At 44.7% G+C, this 23,656-nt stretch overlaps 1 protein-coding gene across 1 annotated transcript; it reads left to right on the top strand.

Annotated features, from left to right (window-relative positions):
* The first annotated feature begins 8,456 nt into the window (after positions 1–8,456).
* LOC117055499 (patched domain-containing protein 3-like) lies at positions 8,457–22,218 on the top strand. The gene is made up of 4 exons (XM_033165043.1): positions 8,457–9,300; positions 12,336–12,457; positions 19,968–20,113; positions 20,309–22,218. The coding sequence occupies exons 1-4, from the start codon at positions 8,527–8,529 to the stop codon at positions 21,877–21,879; spliced, it is 2,613 nt and encodes an 870-aa protein (XP_033020934.1). The 5' UTR covers positions 8,457–8,526; the 3' UTR covers positions 21,880–22,218.
* The last annotated feature ends 1,438 nt before the right edge of the window (positions 22,219–23,656 follow it).

The raw sequence follows: 23,656 nt of genomic DNA, 5'->3' as shown, positions 1-23,656 counted from the left end.
TTTATTGTGTTTACCTTTCTGTGCTAACTTCAGGGAGGGTGAGGAGTTAGCTGCTTGAACACAAGTGTCACTAGATGGCACTGTGGACGAAGACTAGACTGAACATGTGCTTCATCTCAAGATGGTACCAGGCTTCTGAATAACTTAACAGCTACCGGTATATCGCAGTGTGTTGCTCTGTGCACCACTTCACCCACAACTTACAATATCTTTAGGATCAGTGTGTTAATATGGCTGGTGACACTGATTACACATGTTTTTTGGGGGGTGGGGAATCAGATGCAAATTTTACAAATTTGTTACAGCCATTTGTTTTTTCTCTTTTGTCTTAAGATGCTGCTTCCGTTCAAATATATTGTATTTTTGTAATACTCAAACTGTTTTATTTTGCCACTGGAAAATCACAGTCCATTTCCCTCTCTCCTTTTACAATAGTTTGGCATATGCAGTTGTAAATACCACCTAGAATATGGTTGTGCCAGTCACACAAGTAGCTTTTGCAATGGTTTTAAATTCACATTCTGTGGAACTATGAAGTTCTTTGTAAGTTTGTTAGGGTTCCTTAATGAGAAGCTCATGCATCACTGACAAACGTCCATGAAATCTTTTTTCTCTGCCTCCATTGCATCAGCGACGAGCCATCCAGTAGAGCTGTTTCAAGTGGTCTGGTGTCTTTTACACTCTGGTCCATGTGACCACTGTGTACAATTTGCTCAACACTTCGTTGACAAAACCTCTCAGATTTCTTTAGACTCGGATACTATAGTTGATACAGGTCCGGTGGATGTAACTTTGGACTCTGCTTTGGACTTTTCAAACTCTACAGCCCGAGGATGTGGACAGGATCCTTGGAAATGTGAGAGCTACCGTGTGCTAGATCCTTTAGTTCTTCTTGATGTCTGGGCAGCATTTGATACCATCAGCTATGGCAGAGCTCTCCAAAATGTGCGTTGCAACACGTTAGTGTGTTGGCTGCAGTGTGTAGTTGTGTCGCTCCTGCCAGGACTAGAAAGGGGTTAGTTTAACCTATGGTTTGCTAGTAAAACTGAATTAAAGGTAAAGGTAGCCCTGACCGTTAGGTCCAGTCGCGGACGATTCTGGGGTTGCGTGCTCATCTCGCTCTATAGGCCGAGGGAGCTGGTGTTTGTCCGCAGACAGCTTCTGGGTCATGTGGCCAGCATGACTAAGCCACTTCTGGCGAACCAGAGCCTGCATGGAAACGCTGTTTACCTTCCCACCGGAGCAGTACCTATTTATCTACTTGCACTTTGACGTGCTTTCAAACTGCTAGGTGGGCAGGAGCTGGGACCGAACAACACCGCCGGCCTTCTGATCGGCAAGCCCTAGGCTCTGTGTTTTAGACCACAGTGCCACCCGTGTTCCGCAAACTGAATTACTGTGTTGCAAATTGATGCATTTCCAAAAGGCGTCACCGTGAAAAGTTTGGAAAGCTCTGGACTATGGTATCTCTCTGTGCTGGGACTTGGAGGTCCTGCTTTACAGTGGCACCATCCTTCCTGGATGGGTAAACCCAGGAGGTGGTCCTGGGGGACTCCTGTTCAACGTCTTGGCTGTTGGCCTATGGCAGGCATGGCCAAACTCGGCCCTCCAGATGTTTTGGGACTACAATTCCCATCATCCCTGACCACTGATCCTGTTTGCTAGGGATGATGGGAATTGTAGTCCCAAAACATCTGGAGGGCCAAGTTTGGCCATGTCTAGCCCATGGGGTCCTTCAGGGTTCTGTTTGCCCCCATGCTATTTAGCATTTAAATGAAAACGCCGTAACTGACTTTATGTGGGGTGTCTTTGAAAAGTGCTCAGAAAATTCAGCTGGCTCGAAATGCTGCAGCCAGATCGTAGACCGGAGAGCAAATGACTTCTTTGCACAGTTCAAAGTACTGGGTATGACTTTTAAAGCCCTACACAGCTTTGGTCCAAGCTATCTGAAAGACCGTATTCCCTCATACAAACCTGCCTCGGTGTTGACATCTTTGGGAGAGGCCCTTCTCTCAGTCCTGCCACCTTCCCAGGCACACTTTGTAGGGAGAGGGTCTTCTCAGTGGCTGTTCCCAGACTTTGGAACTCCTTCCCTAGAGATGTTAGACCGGCTCTCTCCTTGTTGTCCTTCTGCCAGCAGGTGAAAGCTTTTGTTCCAAAAGGCTTTTGGGAACTGCCTGCTTTTAATGAGAGGGCTGGTGCCATGCTGTTTTTATTGTAATTATTTGTGTGGTTTTAATAGATTTTATATACGGTATGTGTGTAGTTTTACTTCTAACAATGTTTAATTGCTTTCTGAGTGTCTATGTTTTTAGTGTTTCCTTTTTACACGTAAGCCGCCTTAAGTCCCATCAGGAAAAAGGTGGGGTATAAATAAATATATAATACTGTAATTATACCGGTAAGTAAAAGTATTGAATGTACATATGAAAAACATTGGTTATAGGAACATAGGAAGCTGCCTTTTATTGAGTCAGACCATTGGCCCATCTGTCTCAGTATTGTCTACAGTGATTGACAGCGGCTTCCCAAAATTTCAGACACTGTTTTCTCCCAGCTGGGGATTGAACCCGGGACGTTCTGCATGCAACATACACATTCTGCCACTGAACCATAGCCGTCCCCCATAACCACTATGTTGGACTTGTGGACGAATCTCTTCCCAATCCCAGCAAACATTGTTCCAAGTATTTGTGCATGCTTGTTGTGACGGTGAAGGGCTCCTGATCGCCAGAATCCATTGCACAGCAACGCTTATAAATCGGCCAATGGAGTAAGACCGCACTGATGCCTATGATATTCTCCGAATCTTTCTTCAACTGTATGATACAAAGAGAAATACAAGTGAGAACATCTTTGTCTCCGTAGCTCATATGAAGCAATATTTCATTCACTGACATTTCACACATTCTGGAGACCAAGGGCAGCCAACATAGTGACATCACAATGTTTGTTGGACTACAATTCCCATCATCGCTGACAGTGGCTATGCTGGCTGGGGGTGATGGGAATTGAAGTGCAGCACATGGAGGGCACCATGTTGGCTATCCCACTGCAGACTGTAGCCCTCATCAGAAAATTGCATGACCTTCATAGAGCTAATACGCGGAGCAGAGCAAAACTGCACCTCTTAGTGACTCCCACCCCAATGTCCATGCAAGGATTATAGTGGTACCTTGGTTGCTGAACGGCTTGGCTCCCAAACAAATCGTCCCCCGAACGCCGCAAACCCGGAGGTAAGTGTTCTGGTTTGCAAAAGCTTTTTGTTTAGTTTTTTTGTTTTTCAATTTTTAAAATTGATTTTAACAATTTTAAGCACTTTACAATATCGTTAAATTTTTATCCTCCCCCCCTCACTGGGGGAAGCAAATTTTCACTCCCCTCTGTCACCAGGAAAGACAATAAATATTTCGCATTTAACAATAATTAACATTCTCAATATCATTCCTAGCCCATTTCTGTACGCCAGATTTTCTTCCTTTCCTCAAGTTCATTTTCGAGTTGACTTCTTCAGGTCCTCCCCTGTTGAATTCATTATCTATCCTCTTTATCAGTTTTCCAAATTCATAGACATATCTATTTTTACCCCAATATTACATTTTTCTTTCCATTTCCTTACCCTTTTTAACAAAATCATATAACACTAAAATCATTTTCCTTCTTACCAATCCTATTTCTACTTAAACTAACTCCTTTTATTTTCTATACCTCGGCTTCTAACTTCTTCTGAAACTTTCCTAGGTCCTTATTTTCCCTTACTCCAATCTAATTTTATACTAAATTTCTTCTATTTGCACCCTTCCCTTCCTCCGGTCTCAAAATTTTTAGCTATTTTTCCTACCTCTATCCTAATTTTTTAACACATCATCATTAACACCAAAATCCAGATCCAACCGTATTAACCACTTATAGAGGGAAAAAACAATCAAAGTATATCCTTTTTACCCCACTCCAACCCTCACAAGTTCCCGAGCCCGACAATCAGTCCATGCTGCTTGCCGTCCTCTTCTCTTCTTTTGCAGTGTACTGTTTCTCAGGTCATCACCTTTACTTGATACAGTCCAAACTGTTTACAATTCTCTTCCCTTCTTTTGCAATATGCTGTTCTTTACATCCTCATCTTTAAAGATTCCTTCCTCTTTGTCTTCCTCTTTGCAAAACAGTCCTGGGTTAAATGCCACACCACTCCTTCCTGTTTTTTGTTGTACTCCGCTTAATGAAAAGTCTATGGCTGGTTTTATTTCTTTCATTTCCCCCTCCAATTCCTTAAGTTCCTCTGGGGCTGGCACTGGGTCCACAGTGCTCCGTCTCCCAGCTCTCTCTCTCTCGGCAGCTCTTATTAGAGCTTACCAGGGAGCAGGGGAGATGTAACAAGCACCTGCCGGATCACCATGCCCCCAGGACGCTCTTCCTGGGGTTCTTCAGGGGTCCACAGCGTGGTTGTGGGTTCCCCTCCCCCTTGCCGCGTCGGGGAATCTCGGAGCGAAATTCCCCTGACTGATCACTGTGGCGTCCAGCCGGAAGTCTGCAAATGTTTTTTGGAAGCCAAATGTCCGTTTCGGCTGTCGGCATTGTTTCCGGGGCCAATCAGCCAATCAGAAGCCACACCTTGGTTTGCAAACGTTTTGGAAATCGGAGCAGACTTCCAGAATGGATTGAGTTCGAGATCCAAGGTACCACTGTAATTACTTGTAGGCATTGCTCAAGGGTGGTGATCTAAAGTGAGCCTTGCTGTCCTCCACATGAACCCTATTGATACCATTTAATTTTGGTATAGGACTAGTTTCCCTTGCTTTTTACTTTTATACTTTTGGGGGAGTTTTTTTCCAAAACAACATGTACATTTCCTCATTGTGGTGTGCATGGTTATTTCCACCACATTGCTGTTTTATCTTTCCAGCCTACCCTCTGTTAGGCTGACAAACTGACTGACCCAAGGTTACCCCATGAACTTCATGACCAGAAGGAGATGTGAATGGGGGTCCCCCACTTTAGCCCAACAATGACATATCTTAAAGAACTCACACGTGAAACTGCTGACCTAACAAAAAATATGTAATGAGTTCCTAAGATTGGCCTCCATTCCTAAGCACTTGAAAGTGACCAGTGTAGCACACATTTTAAACAATACATTCAGAGGGTATCCAGGAAATTGTAGGCCAGTTAGTTTAACGTGTGTTCTAGGTAAATTGGTGGAAAGCATTATTAAAGTTAATCAAAAATATGCAAACCCAGTCTTCCAAAGCAGGATCATGGTTTCTGCAAAAGTAAGTTGTGTCTCATTAATTTTGTACAGTTCCTTGTGAGTGTCAATAAGCTTATGGATGGGGCTTGCTTGAAGCTTGGATCATAGCATTGGAAGGGATCAGTAGGATCATCTAGTCCAAACCCCTTGCAATGCAGGAATCTTTCATCCAATGCGGGGCTTGAACCTACAACCACAACCTCATGCTCTACCAACTGAGCTATCCCTCAGGGTTCTCTAATAAGCATTGTATGCTTCGGATTTGAAAAAGCCTCTGACAAAGTCCCTCACCCAAGGCTCCTGAGCAATTTTAGTAGTTATGCATCAGTAGCTGGAAGCACAGAGGAGGAATAAATGGACAATTCTCACAACGGAGGGATTTACTCATTCCTAAATTTATATCTCACCTTTCCTCCTAGGAGCTCAGTGTGGCATACATGGCCCCCTCTTCTCCATTTTATCCTCACAAAAATGCTGTGAGATAAATCAGGCTGAGATATTGTGGCTGGGCCAGAGAGTCATGTACTAAGAGAGGTTCCCCAATAATCTGTATTGGAACCAGTGCTTTTTAACCTGTTCATAAACGATATAGGGTTAAGAGTGAATAGATTTTCCTGATCTGCGGATAGTACTGTAAGGAAAGAAAAAAAAATCCAACACAAAATTGCATTTTCCTAACTGTGGGTGTACTGCAGTGCATTTTGTGTGTACAGGGTTGTTGGTTTTTTTTTTACATGTGTGCTGATATTTTGCTGGGTGCCATCTATCACCATACCCCCTACTTCTGTTGGTGAGGCGCTTCTTGGTGGGTTACTGATGGTTTTTTAACCTGCTGCTTTGTGCATGTCTGATATTTTGGAAAACGTGCATCTCTCTCTATATATTTTAAGTGACCACAAGTGCAGGTAAACGAACACCTGCAGGCATGCCCACAATGGACCTCAGGCTTCTGGAATTCATGGTTTGTGGGGGGGGGGAGTGGGGAGAACAGCGCATCCAGAAGTGTGGATGAAAACATTGAGAAAGAATGCAATTAAAAGTCAGGGCTGTGCAAGCCACACACAAACATTAAAAATTTGTTATGTTCAGAGCCTATGTCACATCCTAAGTATATCTACTAGTATGTCATATGAGCAGGAAATCTATATTCTTGTGGTATCTGAAATCTGGCACAAGCATCATTCTGTACAATAAAAAATTCTAAAACCCTTCACTGTGGCATTGAACAGAACTTGCTTGGCAATCACATAATTATAATCATTTCTAGATTAATGAACTCTTGTGAATCTGCAATTTTATTCCGAAACTGCTTCATTCTACTTCTGTGAAATCTTCTTAGTGCTAGCTTTAAAGAACTGTGCCTTTTTGCTCTTCAGGATCCTAGCTGGTATTCAGCAAGCTTTTAAAATATATATTTTTATACGCGGCACACCCATCATTAACTTTTTATCAGAAGGAGCTAAATACTATCAAAACAGCAGATGCAGCAGCAAGCAAGTGCCTTAACAATCAGGTCATATGCGTAAGAAGTAAAATGGAAAGTAAAATACTGTACAACCTTTTTAATATTTGGGGTGTGTTCACATTCCTGTCTCAGAGTGCAATTACGGTAAGTTGTTCTCCCCCCCAAAGTGTGTTTCATTCCTCTTTCTTCCTTAGACTGGAAGGACAGCTTCATTAGTGTCAGATTTGTTTCCGTTTGAGGGTGTTGATGGCAGGAGAGAGAGAAATTAGGAGTGGCTTAAGGACTCCAATCAGCAGTATTTTATAATGGAGTACCAAATACATAACATGTCATGGGAATGAATTAAAAATTGTGCACTGGAAATGCAGCGAGTGTACAGTAAACAGAAGTGTGAACACAGTCATAGAAAGATACACTACCTTGCATAGTAAAATTCTTGGAAGAACTTAAACAGTAACCCAACTTTCTCCCTGATCCAGCATTTCATTAGGTTGGACCTCATCCAAATGATGATGAGCTAGCAAATCAAGGGAATCTGGCTAGTACAGTCATACCTCAGGTTGCGAACGCTGCAGGTTACGTTTTTCGGGTTGCGCTCACACTGAACCCAGAAGTATTGGACCGCGTTAATTCCGGGTTTCGGTGCTCGCACATGCGCAGAAGCACAAAATCACACTTCATGCATGCGCAGAAGTGCCAAATCGCAAGCTGCGTGTGTGCAGAAGTGGCGCTGCGGGTTGCAAGTGTGCCTCCTTAATGGAGCACGTTCGCAACCCAAGCGTCCACTGTACTGTGATTGTGCCGTACAAACACAAAACACACAAATGCATTTCTTGGCACAGAATTTGGACCCTTTATATTTTCAGCTTCTATTTTCCTTGGAAATGTTTCCAGTCCTTAGGGTTGCAAAGACAGGCTAGAAAAAGTGTGGATGATCTCTGGTGATGTTTCTAATGCCACAGGACTCCGAAGGATGTTTCTAGGTAGCAGGATTTCAATGTCCTGAATCAGTACTTGCTCCTTCTAAGCAGGAAAGCTTATGCGAAGTGAGGAAAAAATAAATTAACCTGTGCACACTGGTCTGGGTTGGGGGTGAACAGGGAGGAGGCCAAGTTTGCTGAGGATAACAAATGGTTCCGGTTTGTAACAGTATAGTAGCCTATATATGCATTGTGTTATATGGAAAAATACGAGAGAGACATTGCACTACCTTTGAAAACCTTTAATAAAAATATTAAAAAAACAACAGTGGGGAACCAGTGGCCCTCCAGATGTTAGGACTCCCTCTCCAGAACAGCCAATCAAGCACATCTGGAGAGCCGCAGGTCTCCCACCTTTGTGGAAGAAAGACTGTCGAGAAGAAGGAAATTCCCAGTTAAAAGGGTTGCTGGCTAAAATATCACTTTCATTTTCACTGCATCTTGGCTTAAAAAGACACTGCTCCCTCTCCTCCTGGATATTCTCGGGAATTTCCCTCAGACATAGCAGCCAGATTACAGCCAGGAAACCGATGCCTTCGCTGAGCGAGGGATTTCCCCAGCATCGTCTCGCTCCCCCCCCCCACCTCGCCCCGTAGACTTCTGAGGCGGTTAACGGGTGGGCATTTCCCGAACGGTGAACCTCCGCCCAGCGGCCATTTTTATTATCTTTTCCCGCTCAGTTCCCCCTTTTCGAGATGTTTCAGAAACTCTGCCCGGCACACTCGTGCTAAGTGGGGCAGGGCTGCCCTATGCCTAACTTTCTCGGATAACGGTCTTAACTCCGTCCTGAGTCCGGGAGGAGGAGAAATAGAAAAAGCTCAAAAGGAAAGAAGGCGATGGCGCCCCTCGACTGCAACACGGACTGCGTGGAGAAGCCCGTGTCGCGCTTGCTGCAGGACCTGGGAGCCCTAGTGGGCACGCACCCGTGGCCCTTCCTGCTCGTGCCCTTGGCGCTCTCGGCCGCTTTGGGCACCGGCTTCGGGTTCCTGAAGAGCCTGGAGGACAACGACATCGAGCGCCAGTTCACGCCGCTCGGGGGCCCCGCCAAGGGCGAGCGGCGCTTCGTGCAGGCGCACTTCACCACCGACGACGCGCAGCGCTTCTCCGCCGAGAGGCTGACCACCGAGGGCTCCTTCGCCGCTTTCATCGCCGTGGCCCGCGGCGGAGGCTCGCTCCTCACCCGGCAGGCCTTCGCCGAGCTGCTGGCGCTGGACAAAGCGGTGTGGGAGCTCCGCGACCCCGCGCTCCCCTTCGCCCAGCTCTGCGCGCGGAGCATCCCTGGCACCAACTGCAGCAGCGCCAACCCGCTGCTGAGCGCCACGGGAGGCGACCCGGCCCGGATAGAGGCGCTGCTGCCCGACCTCACCTTCCCGCTCTACGCTCCTCCGTCCTTTCCCCATCCCGTTTTCTTGGGCGTCTTTCTGGGAGGCCTCGACCTGGCCCCCGGGGGTGGGACGGCGCGCCCCGTCCGGGCAGCCAAAGCGCTGCGCCTCTTGTACTACTTGCAGGAGGATGAGGCTACTCGGAGAAACGACAGCGCGCTCTGGCTCCGGATGTTTCTGGAGCGCATCCCGGGTGTGGTGAAATCCTTGAACCTGGAAACCATCCAGGTAAGCGTCTCCTGGCACGATGGAGCCGCTTCACACGTTACGGAATGTGACCGATATGAATCTCTGTGTCTGCCTGATGCATGCTGCCATGCTTTACTGGAGCTAACAGGATCTGTCAAACCACTAGGGTCAGAGGTTCCCCATGCCTAACCCACCTGCATCAGCAAGTGGAGGCATTCAGTGGCAGCCAAACATTTAATTTTAGCAAGTAATTAGAAAACAAGCTATTGCAGCATCTCTGACAAGGCAAGAATGCCAAGGAGTGCCTCTTTCAAAATGATGCACATTATTACTATGCCTTGTGTCAATCAATCTCTAGGTTTTAAAAATGCATTTTATGCTTTTATGTTGTTTCCTGAATTACTTCTTTTGCACTGCTTGGACATGCTTGGATGTAAATCAGGGGCAGAAAACCTTGAGCTCATGGGCTAAATTTGGCCATCCAAACTTCACCATTTGGCCCATAAGGCCATTTTACCCAAACCATACCCACATGCCCTACATCTGATGTTACATGTGATGTCAGGCACAGGGCCGGTAGAGATAGGGCTAGATCAGCTGCACATACAACAAATCCCAGCAGAAAGGACCACCCACCAGCTGATCCATTGGGACTTCAGTTCTACTTGGGCACCATCTTCCCCCATTCCCGTGGGCCAACTTTGACAGGCCCACCTTATCTGTCAATTGCCTCTACGCACATGTCAAAGTTGGACCGTAGGATGGGGAGAGATCTTGTCAAAAAGGTTCCCCACCCTTAATATAAAATGATTAATAAATTATGTAGATAAATAAATGAATACTTAAATGATGGAGAGCCTAGGCCCAGCACACAATTTTTCATATAATTTGCATATGTGATTGATGTGCATAGATGCCTCTAGAAAATTAATATGGTGGTTGACTGGGGTTTGAGAATAATATTCTTTGCAGGACTTCCAACTGCACTATAATTATAGCTTTTAAAATATTTTTTAAAGGGGGGGAGCAATGAGATTGACATTTGGGGCCCTCTGCAAAAAGCTTGGGGCCATGAATTAACCTCTAGCAACACCTCCGCCAGATTATGTCAGTGTGATAGGCTGTTTTGTTCGAAATGCATATCATCTGACCCACAGCTTCTCACCCATAGGAACCACTCCCCCATTCTTTGCGAAAGTGAAAACAAAAAAGGACTTGCTCACTTAGCCTTTGGAGAACAGAAAGCAGAACCTCACTGGCTACTAAAACTGAGTGTTGGTTAACAAGCCCAAGCAAAACTTGTACCGTATCTGTTTTCTCAGCTAGGGTTGTTATTAGTGCAACTACCAGTAGTTCTGCTTCTCCGTGCTACCCAGGCCTGAATAGTTCCACCCTTTCTCTCTCTCTCCTCTTTTACCTTTATCTCCCTTAAAATAAGCTTTTTTAAATTATGTGATTTGAGTACTGGAGCCAGTAACAGTGTTCAGTGTACGGCCTCTTTGCATCCAGAATAAAAGTAAAGGAACTGCTTCAGAAGTAAGTTTTACTCCATTTGGGTTAGTCTGTTGCAGCTTTTCATTCATTAGCATGTATCTTTCCTCTCACCCTATTAAACAGAACTCATTGTTTTGAGCCTGACATTTTATTGAAAGGCTATCTTTGTTTTAAAGTTAATTATCCTGCCTCCTTTGGACAGTTATTTTATTATAAATATCAGGTGGGGTATAATACGCACATTTAAACAATATATGGAAGATGTATTGTATCTTTAAGCAGAAATGGGATTTTCTCCCTCCCAGTCCTCAACATTTAGTTAGTTTTACTGGCAGGCCTACCAGGAAGACTAACGGCTTCTGTTCCCTGCCCTGCCCACCCCCAGATAAGGGGGGAAATAAAGAGACAATTGTTCAGCTCCACACAGCTTCCCTCAGAATTCTGTTTTCCTCCTGCTCCAACAAACTTTAAACAGAGAGTTGGGGAGTTGAAAGTTCATTCAGTTCTTAGCAATACTAGTTTCTGTACAACTTGAGACTAGTCCTAAAATAAGTGGATTCAATGCCCTCTGTTGGTGAGCACAATAATTTAAAATTTGACCACCCTTTTTACCCATAATGGTCAAGCAGATGGTTATGGGAAACCCACAAGCAAGACGTGAGGACTGTATCCCTCTTTTGCTCTTGTTTCTCAGCAATTAATACTCTGGTACTTAGAGGTATGCTGCTTCTGAAGATGGAGACATGGAATAGCATCATGACTGGATGCCATCGGTATTATTATCCTCCATGGATTTGTCGAATCCCATTTTAAAAGTTATGTAAACTAGTGGCTATTTCTAAAAGTCAGAAGCCAGACAGAGGTGCTAAGCTGAAGCTTCTGCCAGTCATAGGCTGTGCACACATTAGTGACTTGAGGCATTAGAAACTTTGTTCAGCCAACCCAACCAAGCAGCTTAATGAAGACTGAGAATTGCTGGGCGGCCTCAGAATGTTGAGTGTCCAATGGGACGTGGGGTGAAATGAATTATCGTGAAAGAGGGCATGGCTGGCTAACTTGAACCCTTGGTGTATGAAGTCCTGCACTGTTTAGGACGGGCAATCCGAAAGACCACCTCACCCCTTATATGACAAGTCAAGTCACTGAGGGTCTCCAGCAGATACCACCGGATCAGGAGGTCTGTTCCTCACAAGGTAGGACTTGGGCCCTTAGCGCTGTGACACCTGTCCTTTGGAATTACTCCCCCTGCTTGAATATTACACAGACGCTGTGTCAGCTGTCTTTTAAGTGCCTACTGAAGAACCTTCCTCTTAGCAAGCCTTTTAAAGTAGAGATCTTTCCCAGTCTACATCTGTATCGGAATTGTTTTAAAGATGGTGTTATTGTTTGATATCTTGGGCTCCTGTACAGGAGCACTCCATGCTGCAAAATTTATTTCAGGTCCCACTCATATTCTACTAATTGCACCGTGTCTTTATACTCTTGTGAACATTTAGATTTATATAGTAAGAGAGAGAGAGAAAATATTTAACATGTGATCTTCTCTTCTCCCTCCCTCCCCCCCCCACTCCCCATGGCAGGTGGCTTATTTTACTTCATTGTCCAGACAGAAAGAGTTTGAAAAAAATACTAAGGAAGTGGTCCCTTTGTTTTCCATCACGTATACCTTAACAATAACCTTCTCAATTATGTCATGCGCAAGGTAATTGCTGGGAAAAGGGAAATAATTTTTATCTTTTTATATTGTGAGAGTGTATCCCCTCTCCCGCCATTACTTAAATTTGCAAGAAGCCCACATCTGACCTTTTGTTTATAAAAATCATTTATGCATAAGGCATTTAGCTGCATCAGGAATAATGTTATTACGTTTAATATTTATTGTTATAAATTTGTATAACAATTTCCTTTTTATTTGTAATCCACCTTTCCTCCAAAGACCTCAGTGCTCCCACTCCTCATTTTTTCATCACAACCCAGTGACCTTCATGGCTGAGTGGGGAGTTGAACCCCAGTTTCTCTGGTCCCAGTCCAACTGTTACACCATATTGGCCTCCCCCATATGTAGCTCAAGGTGCAATGTTTTCACCGCCTAGAGTGGCAAGATCAGTTTCTGACAGCTTCTGTTTCTAGAGTGTATCACTTTCTAGAGCAGCAGATATCACTTTCTAGAGTGGCAGGATCAGTTTCTGACAGCTTCTGTTTTTAAAAAATCATGGCCGCTTACCTGGTACAGAGGTGGGTGGCAGTTGCGACCCGGCAGGGCGCTTCCTTCTCCTTGTGAAGCCACGCCCTATTGGCCCCAACTGTTGGCTCCTCCCTCCTGGCTGCCATAGTGGCTGCTGGGTTCCTGCCAAACCCAGTTCGAACCAGTTCCGTGGCAACCCAGTTCCGTGGCAGCTTTGGGGCAGGGCAGTCGGAGCGGACAGCAAAAGGGGCTGGCGTCCTCCTGGCAGCTCAGTCAGCCCCAGATCGTGACCCACCCAGCCCTCTCTCTAATATTAATTTCTTGCATACTAACCTTTTTTCTTCCCAGGTATGCGGGCGTTGCTATGGTCGTATGATGGTTGCTGTTTTTACGGGGCCGGGAAGGTATTTTCCCAGCTCCAGGTTTCGCCTTCCCAATAGCAATCGTCACAACTTTGGCAGTTTAGGCCTTGTGCGAAATCCTTTAGTCAGACATCTGAAGAAGGGGTGAAGTGGTGACTCCCCCGCTTCATGTGGTGGTGAAAACAGGGTACCCCGTTTGAGGGGTCATGAGGGTAGTCTCTGTTCACAAGTGCATGGCGGAGGGGCCATAGAGCTACCCTCACCGATTTGGGGAGGGACCATCTGCGTAAACTCATGTTTTGATTTGGTTCCATCTTTCTCCTAACTGACCCTGTCATGCCTCAGACCCCCAGCAAGGGGCTGAGAGGGGTACATGCCCAATGCCTATGCCAAGGTTTCACTGCATCTGAATTCTATAAAGTTGTGGCCATTTTGATTCCAAATATATGTTGTTGTGTCTTCTCCTTTCACTGTGAAGCCTGGCTCCTGGGCGAGGGGATGCTGCGTCTGGGTATGCTACTGTCTTTCTCTTTCTCTTGATGTGGATACCCAATCCTTAACATAAAAGGTATAGATAGCCATGTTGACCCATAATAGATATTCCACAATGTTACAAAATTGTGTTCTAACTTTCTCATCCACCAGTCCTCTTCATCAGCTAGATTGTGAAGCAAAGGGAAGGAGTAAACAAAAAAGTTGGCTGGTGGCAAAGCCATTAAGTCTGTATCTTTGTAAGAAAGATTGAATGTGAGACTGTGTTACCTTTGAAGCACATTTCCTCCTCTCAAGGAATTCTGGGCACTGTAGTTTGTTAAGGGTTGTTAGGAATTGTAACTCTGAGAGGTAAACTACCATGCCCAGTATCCTTTGAAGGAAAGAATTTGCTTCAAATATGCTTTGGTACAACTAACCTCTACGACCCTTCCCCTCTGCAGGGAGGTTGGACCAATTCAGATGGTCCGCCCCACCACTTAATGGATCCAAATGTTTTCCAAAGAGTGGTAGGGGATGCTTTATCCCATGTTGATGGCCTTTCAGCCAATTCCCTGGCGGGCTGCTGGAATGCGGAGCTAACCGGGGCTATCGACTGTCTGGCTCCGAAGCACCCTCTCCAATTACATTATTTACAGCGTTTCCGTGCTCTGCTCTGATTCGCCAGAAGCAGCTTTGTCATGCTGGCCACATGACCCGGAAGCTGTACGCCGGATCCCTCAGCCAGTAATGCGAGATGAGCACCGCAACCCCAGAGTCGGACACAACAGAACCTAATGGTCAGGGGTCCCTTTACCTTTATCTTTTTATCGACTGTCTGGCTCTGAAGCGCCCTCTCCAATTACATGGAGCCCGGACAGCCCCGTGGTTTTCCTCGCAGCTGAGGGAAATGAAACAATTGCTGAGATGGCTTCAGAGAGCACTGTGCTGGTGACGGAAAACTCATTCTGAATCGGACCAGACACGGGTTAGAGCTCAACATCGATCCTACCAAGTGGCGATGGCAACAGCAAAGAGGACTTTCTTCACCGCCTCTATTGCATCTGCAGAAAATAGCAGCGGGAGACTCTTTCAGGTGGTTCTCAATTTAATGGAGCCACCTTTGCCACTGGGGCCTGGTAAAGACAGCAATATCTCCTACAATGATTTTGCAAAGTGTTTTTGCAGATAAAGTCGCTCAGGTTCGGAAAGAGGTAGACTCTACCGTAGGAGCAGGGCCAGGGTGGGAAAGTGCTAGAGTCCTGTCTAGTCGAGTTGCATGGAATCAATTCCAATCTGTTACCTCCGAGGATGTGGGCAGGCTGCTTGGACGAGTGAAACAGACTACCTGTCTCCTTGATCCTTGCCCATCCTGGCTAATATAAGCATGTTGGAAAGGGCTGGAGGATGGGCTCTGCAGGGTGGTGAATTCTTCCCTCTGTGAGGGAGACTTCCCAGATCCCCTGAAAGAGGTGGTCATTAAACCGCTTCTTAAAAAAATATATATATTTAGACCGAGCCAGTATGGCCAATATTGCCCCCAGTCTCAAATCTTCCATTCTTGGGCAGGGTGACTGAGCGGGTGGTTGCTGAATAACTCCAAGCATGGCTGGAGGATGCGGACCATTTGAATCCCTTCCAATCAAGATTCTGGCCTTATCATGGGACTGAAACTGCCTTGGTCGCTCTGGTCGATGATCTCCGGAGGGCTAGGGACAAAGGTGAAAGCTGTTTCCTAGTCCTGCTGGATCTCTCAGCAGCCTTTGACACCATTGACCATAACATCCTTCTGGACCATCTAGAGGAGCTGGGAGCTGGGGGCACTGTTATGCAGTGGTTCTGCTCCTTCCTCCTGGGACGTGGTGGGGGGGATGAGTGTTCAGACCCCTGGGCTCTCACTTGTGGGATGCCTCAGGGTTCCGTCCTCTCCCCCATGCTTTTTAACATCTATGTGAAGCCGCTGGGAGAGATAATCAGGGGGTTTGGGCTGGGTGTTCATCATTATGCAGATGATACCCAGCTCTACCTCTCAAATCTGAACCAGTGAAGGCAGTGAAGGTCCTGTGTGAGTGCCTGGAGGCTTTTGGAGGATGGATGGCAGCTAATGGGTTGAGGTTGAATCCTGACAAGACAGAAGTACTGTGTGTGTGTGTATAATTTTTATTGAGTTTAAATTTCCCCCCATAAACACATTGTGTTAATTAATTTTATCACCAAAAACATTGCTCAAACTGAGCCTTGACGTCCCCCCTTCCCACTCTCTGGCTTCCCTAAGTATTTACTTACACCTTAGCATTTCCATAATAGCACTTTACCTTCTTTCTATCTCATTAAAATTTACCCTTTTAGTTGTAAATCAGTTACATATTAGTTAAATATTAACATTACAAAATATTTTAACTCAACCCTTTCATATGTTTACAATGTTCTTTCATATATTTTATGAATTTACTCCAGTCCTTTTCAAACAGTTTGTCGTGCTGGTTTCTAATCTTCCCCGTCAGCCTTGCCAATTCTGCATATTCCATCATTTTAATCTGCCATTCTTCCAAGGTTGGAAGTTCTTGCTGCTTCCATTTCTCAGCCAAAAGTATCCTCACAGTCGTCGTAGCGTACATAAACAGATTTATGTCTTTTTGGGGAATTTCATTTCCAATTATACCCAACAAGAATGCCTCTGGTTTTTTGTCAAAATTATACTTAAAAACCATTTTCCAGTTCATTATATATCATATCCCAGTAGGCCTTAACCTTAGTACACATCCACCACATATGAAAGAAATTCCCTTCCTTCTCTTTACATTCCCAGCATTCTTTGTCTTGGTTTCTATACATTTTAGCAAGCTTAAAGGTAAAGGGTAAAGGGACCCCTGACCATTAGGTCCAGTCGTGTCCGACTCTGGGGTTGCAGCGCTCATCTCGCGTTAATGGCCGAGGGAGCCGGCATACAGCTTCCGGGTTATGTGGCCAGGATGACAAAGCTGCTTCTGGTGAGCCAGACCAGCACACAGAACCGCCGTTTACCTTCCCGCTGGAGCAGTACCTATTTATCTACTTGCACTTTGACGTGCTTTCGAACTGCTAGGTGGGCAGGAGCTGGGACCGAGTACTACCAAACTTATTCTTCTTATTGTCTTCTCTGAATACATCCTGCAATTTGGTGATACTGCAACAGGTCTGTTAACTTTCCTCTTAACTCTTCGAATGACTTTAGCTTTAATTTATTATCCACTTCTATCAACAAATCTTTATATGTAGTCAAATCACTTACCAAATTTTTCTTTTTTACCGCAAAAGCTTCCACTGGTGAAAGCCACCATGGAGTTTTGCATTCTAATAGCATTTTATATGTATTCCAAACCTCCTATTTCCTTATAGTGTGGTTTAAGAAGCCTCTAGGAACTTTGACTTTATCGTATCACAAATAAGTGTGTCTACCAAATCTGTTATCGTATCCTTCTAGGTCCAATACATCCGTATTTTCCAAAAGTATCCAATCCTTTAACCAGCAAAAACAGGATGCCTCGTAGTAAATTTTAAGGTCTGGCAGGGAAAATCCACCTCTTTGTTTCACATCTGTCAAAAGTTTATACTTAATTCTTGGTTTTTTCCCCTTGCCATACAAGTTTTGAGTCTCTTTTGCCATATGTTGAATTGTCCTGTTCTGCTGATAATCGGGATTGTTTGAAATAAAAATAACATTCTCAGTAGCACATTCATTTTTATCTCAGATTCTTCCCATAAATGATAATTTCATTCTTGTCCAAATGTCCAAATCTCTCTTGACATCGTTCACACTTTTTCATAATTAAAAAAGGGGGGAAAGTACTGTTTTGGGGGGCAGGGAGCGGGCAGGTGTGGGGGACTCCCTGGTCCTGAATGGGGCCCCTGAAGGAGCAGGCGCACAACCTGGGAGTCATTTTGGACTCACAGCTGTCCATGGAGGAACAGGTCAATTCTGTATCCAGGACATTCTGTATCCAGGTCTACCAGCTCCATCTGGTACACAGGCTGAGATCTTACCTGCCCGCAGACTGTCACCAGAGTAGTGCATTCTCTGGTTATCTCCTGCTTGGACTACTGCAATGCGCTTTACGTGGGGCTACCGTTGAAGGTGACACAGAAACTCCAAGAGCCAGTGTGGTGTAGTGGTTAAGAGCGATAGACTCGTAATCTGGTGAATTGGGTTCGCGTCTACGCTCCTCCACATGCAGCTGCTGGGTGACCTTGGGCTAGTCACACTTTTCTGAAGTCTCTCAGCCCCACTCACCTTACAGAGTGTTTGTTGTGCGGGAGGAAGGGAAAGGATAATGTTAGCCGCTTTGAGACACCTTCGGGTAGTGATAAAGGAGGATATCAGATCCAAACTTTTCTTCTTCTTCTTCCAAGTAATCCAGAATGCGGCAGCTAGACTGGTGTCTGGGAGCAGCCGCCAAGAGCACATAACACTGGTCTTGAAATACCTACATTGGCTCCCAGTACATTTCTGAGCACAATTCAGAGTATTGGTGCTCATCTTTAAAGCGCTAAACAGCCTCGGTCCTGTATACCTGAAGGAGCTTTCCACCCCCAACGCTCTGCCTGGACACTGAGGTCCGATGCTGAGGGCCTTCTGGTGGTTCCCTCACTGCAAGAAGCGAAGTTACAGGGAACCGGGCAGAGGGGCTTCTTTGTAGTGGTGCCTGCCCTTATGAGTTGTCGTGCGAGTAGCCGCTGCACGGATGGGCTACCACAGCCCGTCTGTGCGACAGCTGCTTGTGCCCAGCAGTCCGGACGGACTGTGCTCCTTAGCATGCCTGCGTCATGACGTCACGACTCCGGTGTGATGTCCCAACGCATGCGCGCTACGGAGCGGCACCCCACCCCTGAGGGGTGCCCCCACGTTTTCCACTCCAGGTGGCAAAGCGGCTCGGTACGCCACTGGCAAGTCAATTCTGTATCCAGGACAGCTGTCTACCAGCTCCATCTGGTACGCAGGTTGAGACCCTACCTGCCCACAGACTGTGTTGCCAGAGTAGTGCATGCTCTAGTTATTGCCTGCTTGGACTACTGCAACATGCTCCATGTGGGGCTACCTTTGAAGGTGACCTGGAAACTCCAAGTAATCCAGAATGCGGCAGCTAGACTGGTGTCTGGGAGTGGTTGCCAATGATGGATTAATCCATATATCCAGACTCACAACTGCTAGCTGTGAGCACCAATAAACAGATGAAGTTCAGCTCTAGAGGTTTTGAAGTAACCCTTCTTTTATTTTATAAGCTAAACACACACACACACACACTATACAGACTGTGTGAGCTTCAGTCACCTAGCAGAGATGAGAACACATTTTACCTCAGAATACTCTCCTCAGAACTGACAGTTAGGAACAGTTAGGAATAACAGTTATCCAGTAAGCTCCTCCCCCTCTCTCTCCACTGAGTCAGGAGATTGACAGAAAGGGAGGGATGAAAATGCTAACAGCCAAGACCACATAACACTGGTCTTGAAAGACCTACATTGGCTCTCAGTACATTTCCAAGCACAATTCAAAGTGTTGGTGCTGATTTTTAAAGCCCTAAACAGCCTCGGTCCTGTATACCTGAAAGAGCGTTCCACCCCCATCGTTCAGTCTGGACGCTGAGGTGCAGCGCCGAGGGGCTTCTGGTGGTTCCCTCACTGTGAGAAGCGAAGTTACAGGGAACCGGGCAGAGGGCCTTCTCGGTAGTGGCGCCCACCCTGTGAAACGCCCGCCCATCAGATGTCAAAGAAATAAACAACTATATGGCATTTAGAAGACATCTGAAGACAGCCCTGTTTAGGGAAGTTTTTAATGGTTGATGTTTTAATGTCTTTTTAACCTAGAGTGTCTGGGTAAACCCAGCCAGATGGGCAGGGTAGAAATTTATATTATTATTATTATTATTATTATTAATCATGTGTATGCAGGATTAAGAGGAGGTAGTAGATCTACCAAGCTTCATCTGAATGTCTGCTATCTTTCCCACATTCCACCTTAAGAATGCAGACTCACGGGCCTTACCAACAGCCAACTTTGTCCTCACCCCCTCAGTTTGTTTACTGTCTAGCTGATGAAGCATTCTGGGGAGCTTGGAAGCTTTCATCCTTTTTTGAGCTATTTTGTGCAACTCGGGCTTAGCACGTGTACCATGATACTCTGAACTGAATTAGAATCTTCTTAATCTGTTTTCCAGGCTGGACTGTGTACGGACAAAAGTGTGGGTTGCAGCTTTTGGGGTGCTGACAGCAGGCTTATCTGTCGTCAGCAGCTTTGGATTGCTGCTCTTATGTGGGGTGCCGTTTGTTGTCACAGTTGCAAATTCGCCATTTCTTATCCTTGGTAAGTGAGCAAATGTACACATTAATATATTTAAGAATGGTGATGGGTGAAAATTATTTTACATATCTATGGGTTTGTGGTGTTCGGGAGCTGATTTTTCCGGGAGGCAAGCCATTCGAAGACCAAAGTACCACTGTATTTCTCTTCTCGCATGACGTATAGGAACTAATATGTTATATATTTGCCATTCTTCAGGGGTTGGTGTTGATGATATGTTCATCCTGGTGTGTTGCTGGCAGCAGACTCAAGTGAAGGACAGTGTCAGAGATCGAATGGCTGACACCTACGGAAAAGCAGCCGTGTCCATTACCATCACAACCCTCACAGACGTTTTAGCCTTCTACATTGGAATTGCAACTCCATTTCCGTCCATTCAGGCATTTTGCATGTATACAGGAACAGCCTTTGTGTTCTGCTACATATATAACCTGACATTCTTGGGGGCCATTCTTGCTTTAAATGGGAGACGAGAAGAAAGCAACAGACACTTTCTCACATTCATGAAAGTGAGCAACGAACCTCAGGATTCTCAGGGCTCCGCATATAACATGTGCTGTGTAGGAGGGTCTTTTGATGAGTCCACTGGAGCAGAGACTGAACACCCCATGAATGGATTCTTTAGAAAGCATTATGGCCCCTTCCTTATGCTCACCTGGACCAAGGTGCTTGTGGTAGTCCTTTATCTCATGTACTTGGCTAGTAGTATTTTTGGCTGTACGCAAGTCCAAGAAGGTATAGATCTTCGAAATCTAGCTAGTGATAGTTCTTACGTCATCCAGTATTATGAATGGGAAAAGGAATATTTTTCAGAATATGGCCCAAGGGTTATGGTGGTTGTTACTGAAAGCAAAGCTTATTGGGATTCATCTGTCCGTGCAGATATTGAAAAGTGTATGAATGCACTAGAAAGCTCATCCTACATCAGCAAGGATTTATCCGTGTCCTGGTTAAGAACTTACGAAGATGTCGCTAATCGTATGTCTTTCAGTATAGATAACCGTAGGCTTTTCATTGACAATTTATCCACCCTCTTTAGAATTATTCCAGACTTCAAGTGGGATGTTTATGTTATTGCTTCAGAAATATTAGCGTCACGTTTTTTCATACAGACAGTCAATGTTACTACTGCAGTGGATGAGAAGAGTCTTTTAATTGAGCTGAGAGACCTTGCTGAGGGCTGCAAGATACCATTAATAGTTTATCATCCAGCTTTTATATACTTTGATCAATATACTGTGATCGTTCAGGACACGGTTCAAACTGTTGTGATTGCTGCTGGAGTCATGCTACTCATTTCCTTACTACTCATTCCCAATCCTCTTTGTTCTTTGTGGGTAACCTTTGCTATTGCCTCTGTTATTGTCGGTGTAGCTGGTTTCATGGCCTTCTGGAATGTGAATCTCGATTCCATTTCCATGATCAACCTTGTAATTTGCATAGGGTTTTCTGTAGACTTCTCTGCTCATATTTCTTACAATTTTGTTGCCAGTGAGAAAGACGAAGTGAATGACAAGGCTGTGGATGCTCTGTACCGCCTTGGCTACCCTGTTACTCAGGGAGCTGTTTCCACTATCTTGGGAGTTCTTGTTCTCTCCATGGCATCCTCTTACATCTTCAGAACCTTTTTTAAGATAATGTTTCTGGTGATATTTTTTGGGGCTGTTCACGGTCTCATTTTTATTCCTGTGTTCTTAACTTTCTTTGGCTTTTGTAGTAAAATGCCAAATAGACAGTATCCAGTCAGTGCCCAAGGAGTTCCTTCCTAAGATACAAATATTATGAAACTGCCTAATGTAGACATGACAATATTACAATGACAGCAGTTCGATAATGGAACTTATTACCTAGTGGACAGGAGTGGGCTCTTCCAGTTGAGCATTTAAGGTCCCCATCCCTACTTTGCAGGCTGCTATCTGATTGGATTTTACTTTGATTCTGACTTAATTTTAGGATGTAGGATGTATTTTAACTGATTGCTTGATTTTATGGTAATATGTTATTTATTTGATGTTAGCCTCTCCGAGCCTGGTATCAACAGATTGGGAACTGCTTTCCTTTTGGGTGAAGACAGAGGCAAAGGTTTTGAGCATTTCCACCGCCTGTGTGTTCTGGGTATTTGCTTTTTTTTTGGTCTGCTTTTGCAAAGTCTGTAAATAAATGACGGGACTTCTATAAGCATTTTTCTGCCTCTGTAAACTAAGAAGATATTGGGCAAGCAATTTGATTTCGTTATAAAATTAGAAAGGGCTGCAGTGGGTAAAGTAAATTTATTAGGCTGAATATGAGAACAGCAACCTCCATGTTGCGGCTGGGGCAGAGGAGGGAGAGTTTGGTTGTGCTCTCATCAGCATTTAAAAATCTAATTCTAACCTTTGTAGCATCTTTGAAAAGGGTCCTTGTACTTTCCCATTTTGTTGCCTTTATGTTGTCTTCTTGGCCTTTTCCGAATTCCTGCCTTGAGTACACACACAATTTTTCTCTGGTTTGAATTTGAATTCAGTCAATTGACATGATGTGGAGGTTTGATTTTCAATGACAGCTGGTTACAACTGCTGCTGTTGGCCTCCCTCTCTTATCTTACAAGTAAGGAAGGTGCATACAGTAGTTCCATAATGCTGAATACAGAATTCCCCCACAATACATGGTGCCCTGAAGTTATTTTTGATTTCCACACATCCACAAGCATTGCTGTTCCTGTTCCTGGGCCAATACAAATATTAGATTCACACAAGAGTTTATTTATACAAATTAGGATATGTTTTGCATAAAGACCCCATTATAAATCTTCATTCAAATTAATTATCTATACTAAAGTTACAATTAATACATTTCCCATATAATTCATATTCCACCTAGCAATTAACAGTAAAAAAATAATCAGTTGTACTTAAATAATTGAATGGTAGAAATTGAAGGTTGCAATCACATGCACACCTCCAGAGGAACACTCTACATGCCTACTTAGAAATAAACGCCATTTTTTTCAACTGAGCTTCATCCCAGGTAGGTCTGTGTTGGACTGCGGTGTTACGTACAGATACAGCTAACTGAATAGAGTGAGATATTGCAATTGAGGAATAGCATTCAACTGCATATTTCTTATTTTCATGAAAACATTTTGCGCAATCAGAAATTTGTAGCTAAATAGAAATTCTGTATTGTGCACCTAACTGAAAAGACATTGGACTTGCTCCACTTGTCATATTCAGGGTGCATTTATATCTACTGCAAGAAGCCACCTACTGTGCTCACATCTTATCCGTCAGACTGTGGTGATAGGCATGGCCAGAATGGGTCCTGTATAGAGAGAGGTTTCCATATTGGGGACTAGTTATACTGTGCCAATCAAGGGGTTTTGAGGTCAGAACTGAACGGCAAAAAACAAACAAACCCTGAACATTAAGCCATTACTGATCATTAATTTAGTATAATGCCTGGAAATGCATTTCTACAACCAGCTTCCAACATCAGTATTTTCAGCTCCATGAGAATCGGTTGTGTCAGAATTTTCTTTCAAGTATAAGATTAAAGTTGACACAGTGG

This window comes from Lacerta agilis, chromosome 12 (genome assembly GCF_009819535.1).
Source record: "Lacerta agilis isolate rLacAgi1 chromosome 12, rLacAgi1.pri, whole genome shotgun sequence".
Classification (NCBI taxonomy): Eukaryota; Metazoa; Chordata; class Lepidosauria; order Squamata; family Lacertidae; genus Lacerta; species Lacerta agilis.
This window is presented reverse-complemented; position numbering and strand designations above follow the sequence as displayed.

Excerpts from the sequence above, each read along its gene's own strand:
- LOC117055499 (XM_033165043.1), top strand. The coding sequence starts at position 8,527 with ATGGCGCCCCTCGACTGCAACACGGACTGCGTGGAGAAGCCCGTGTCG. Across the intron at positions 9,301-12,335 it reads TGAACCTGGAAACCATCCAG|GTGGCTTATTTTACTTCATT; the intron begins GTAAGCGTCTCC and ends TCCCCATGGCAG. Across the intron at positions 12,458-19,967 it reads TCAATTATGTCATGCGCAAG|GCTGGACTGTGTACGGACAA; the intron begins GTAATTGCTGGG and ends TCTGTTTTCCAG.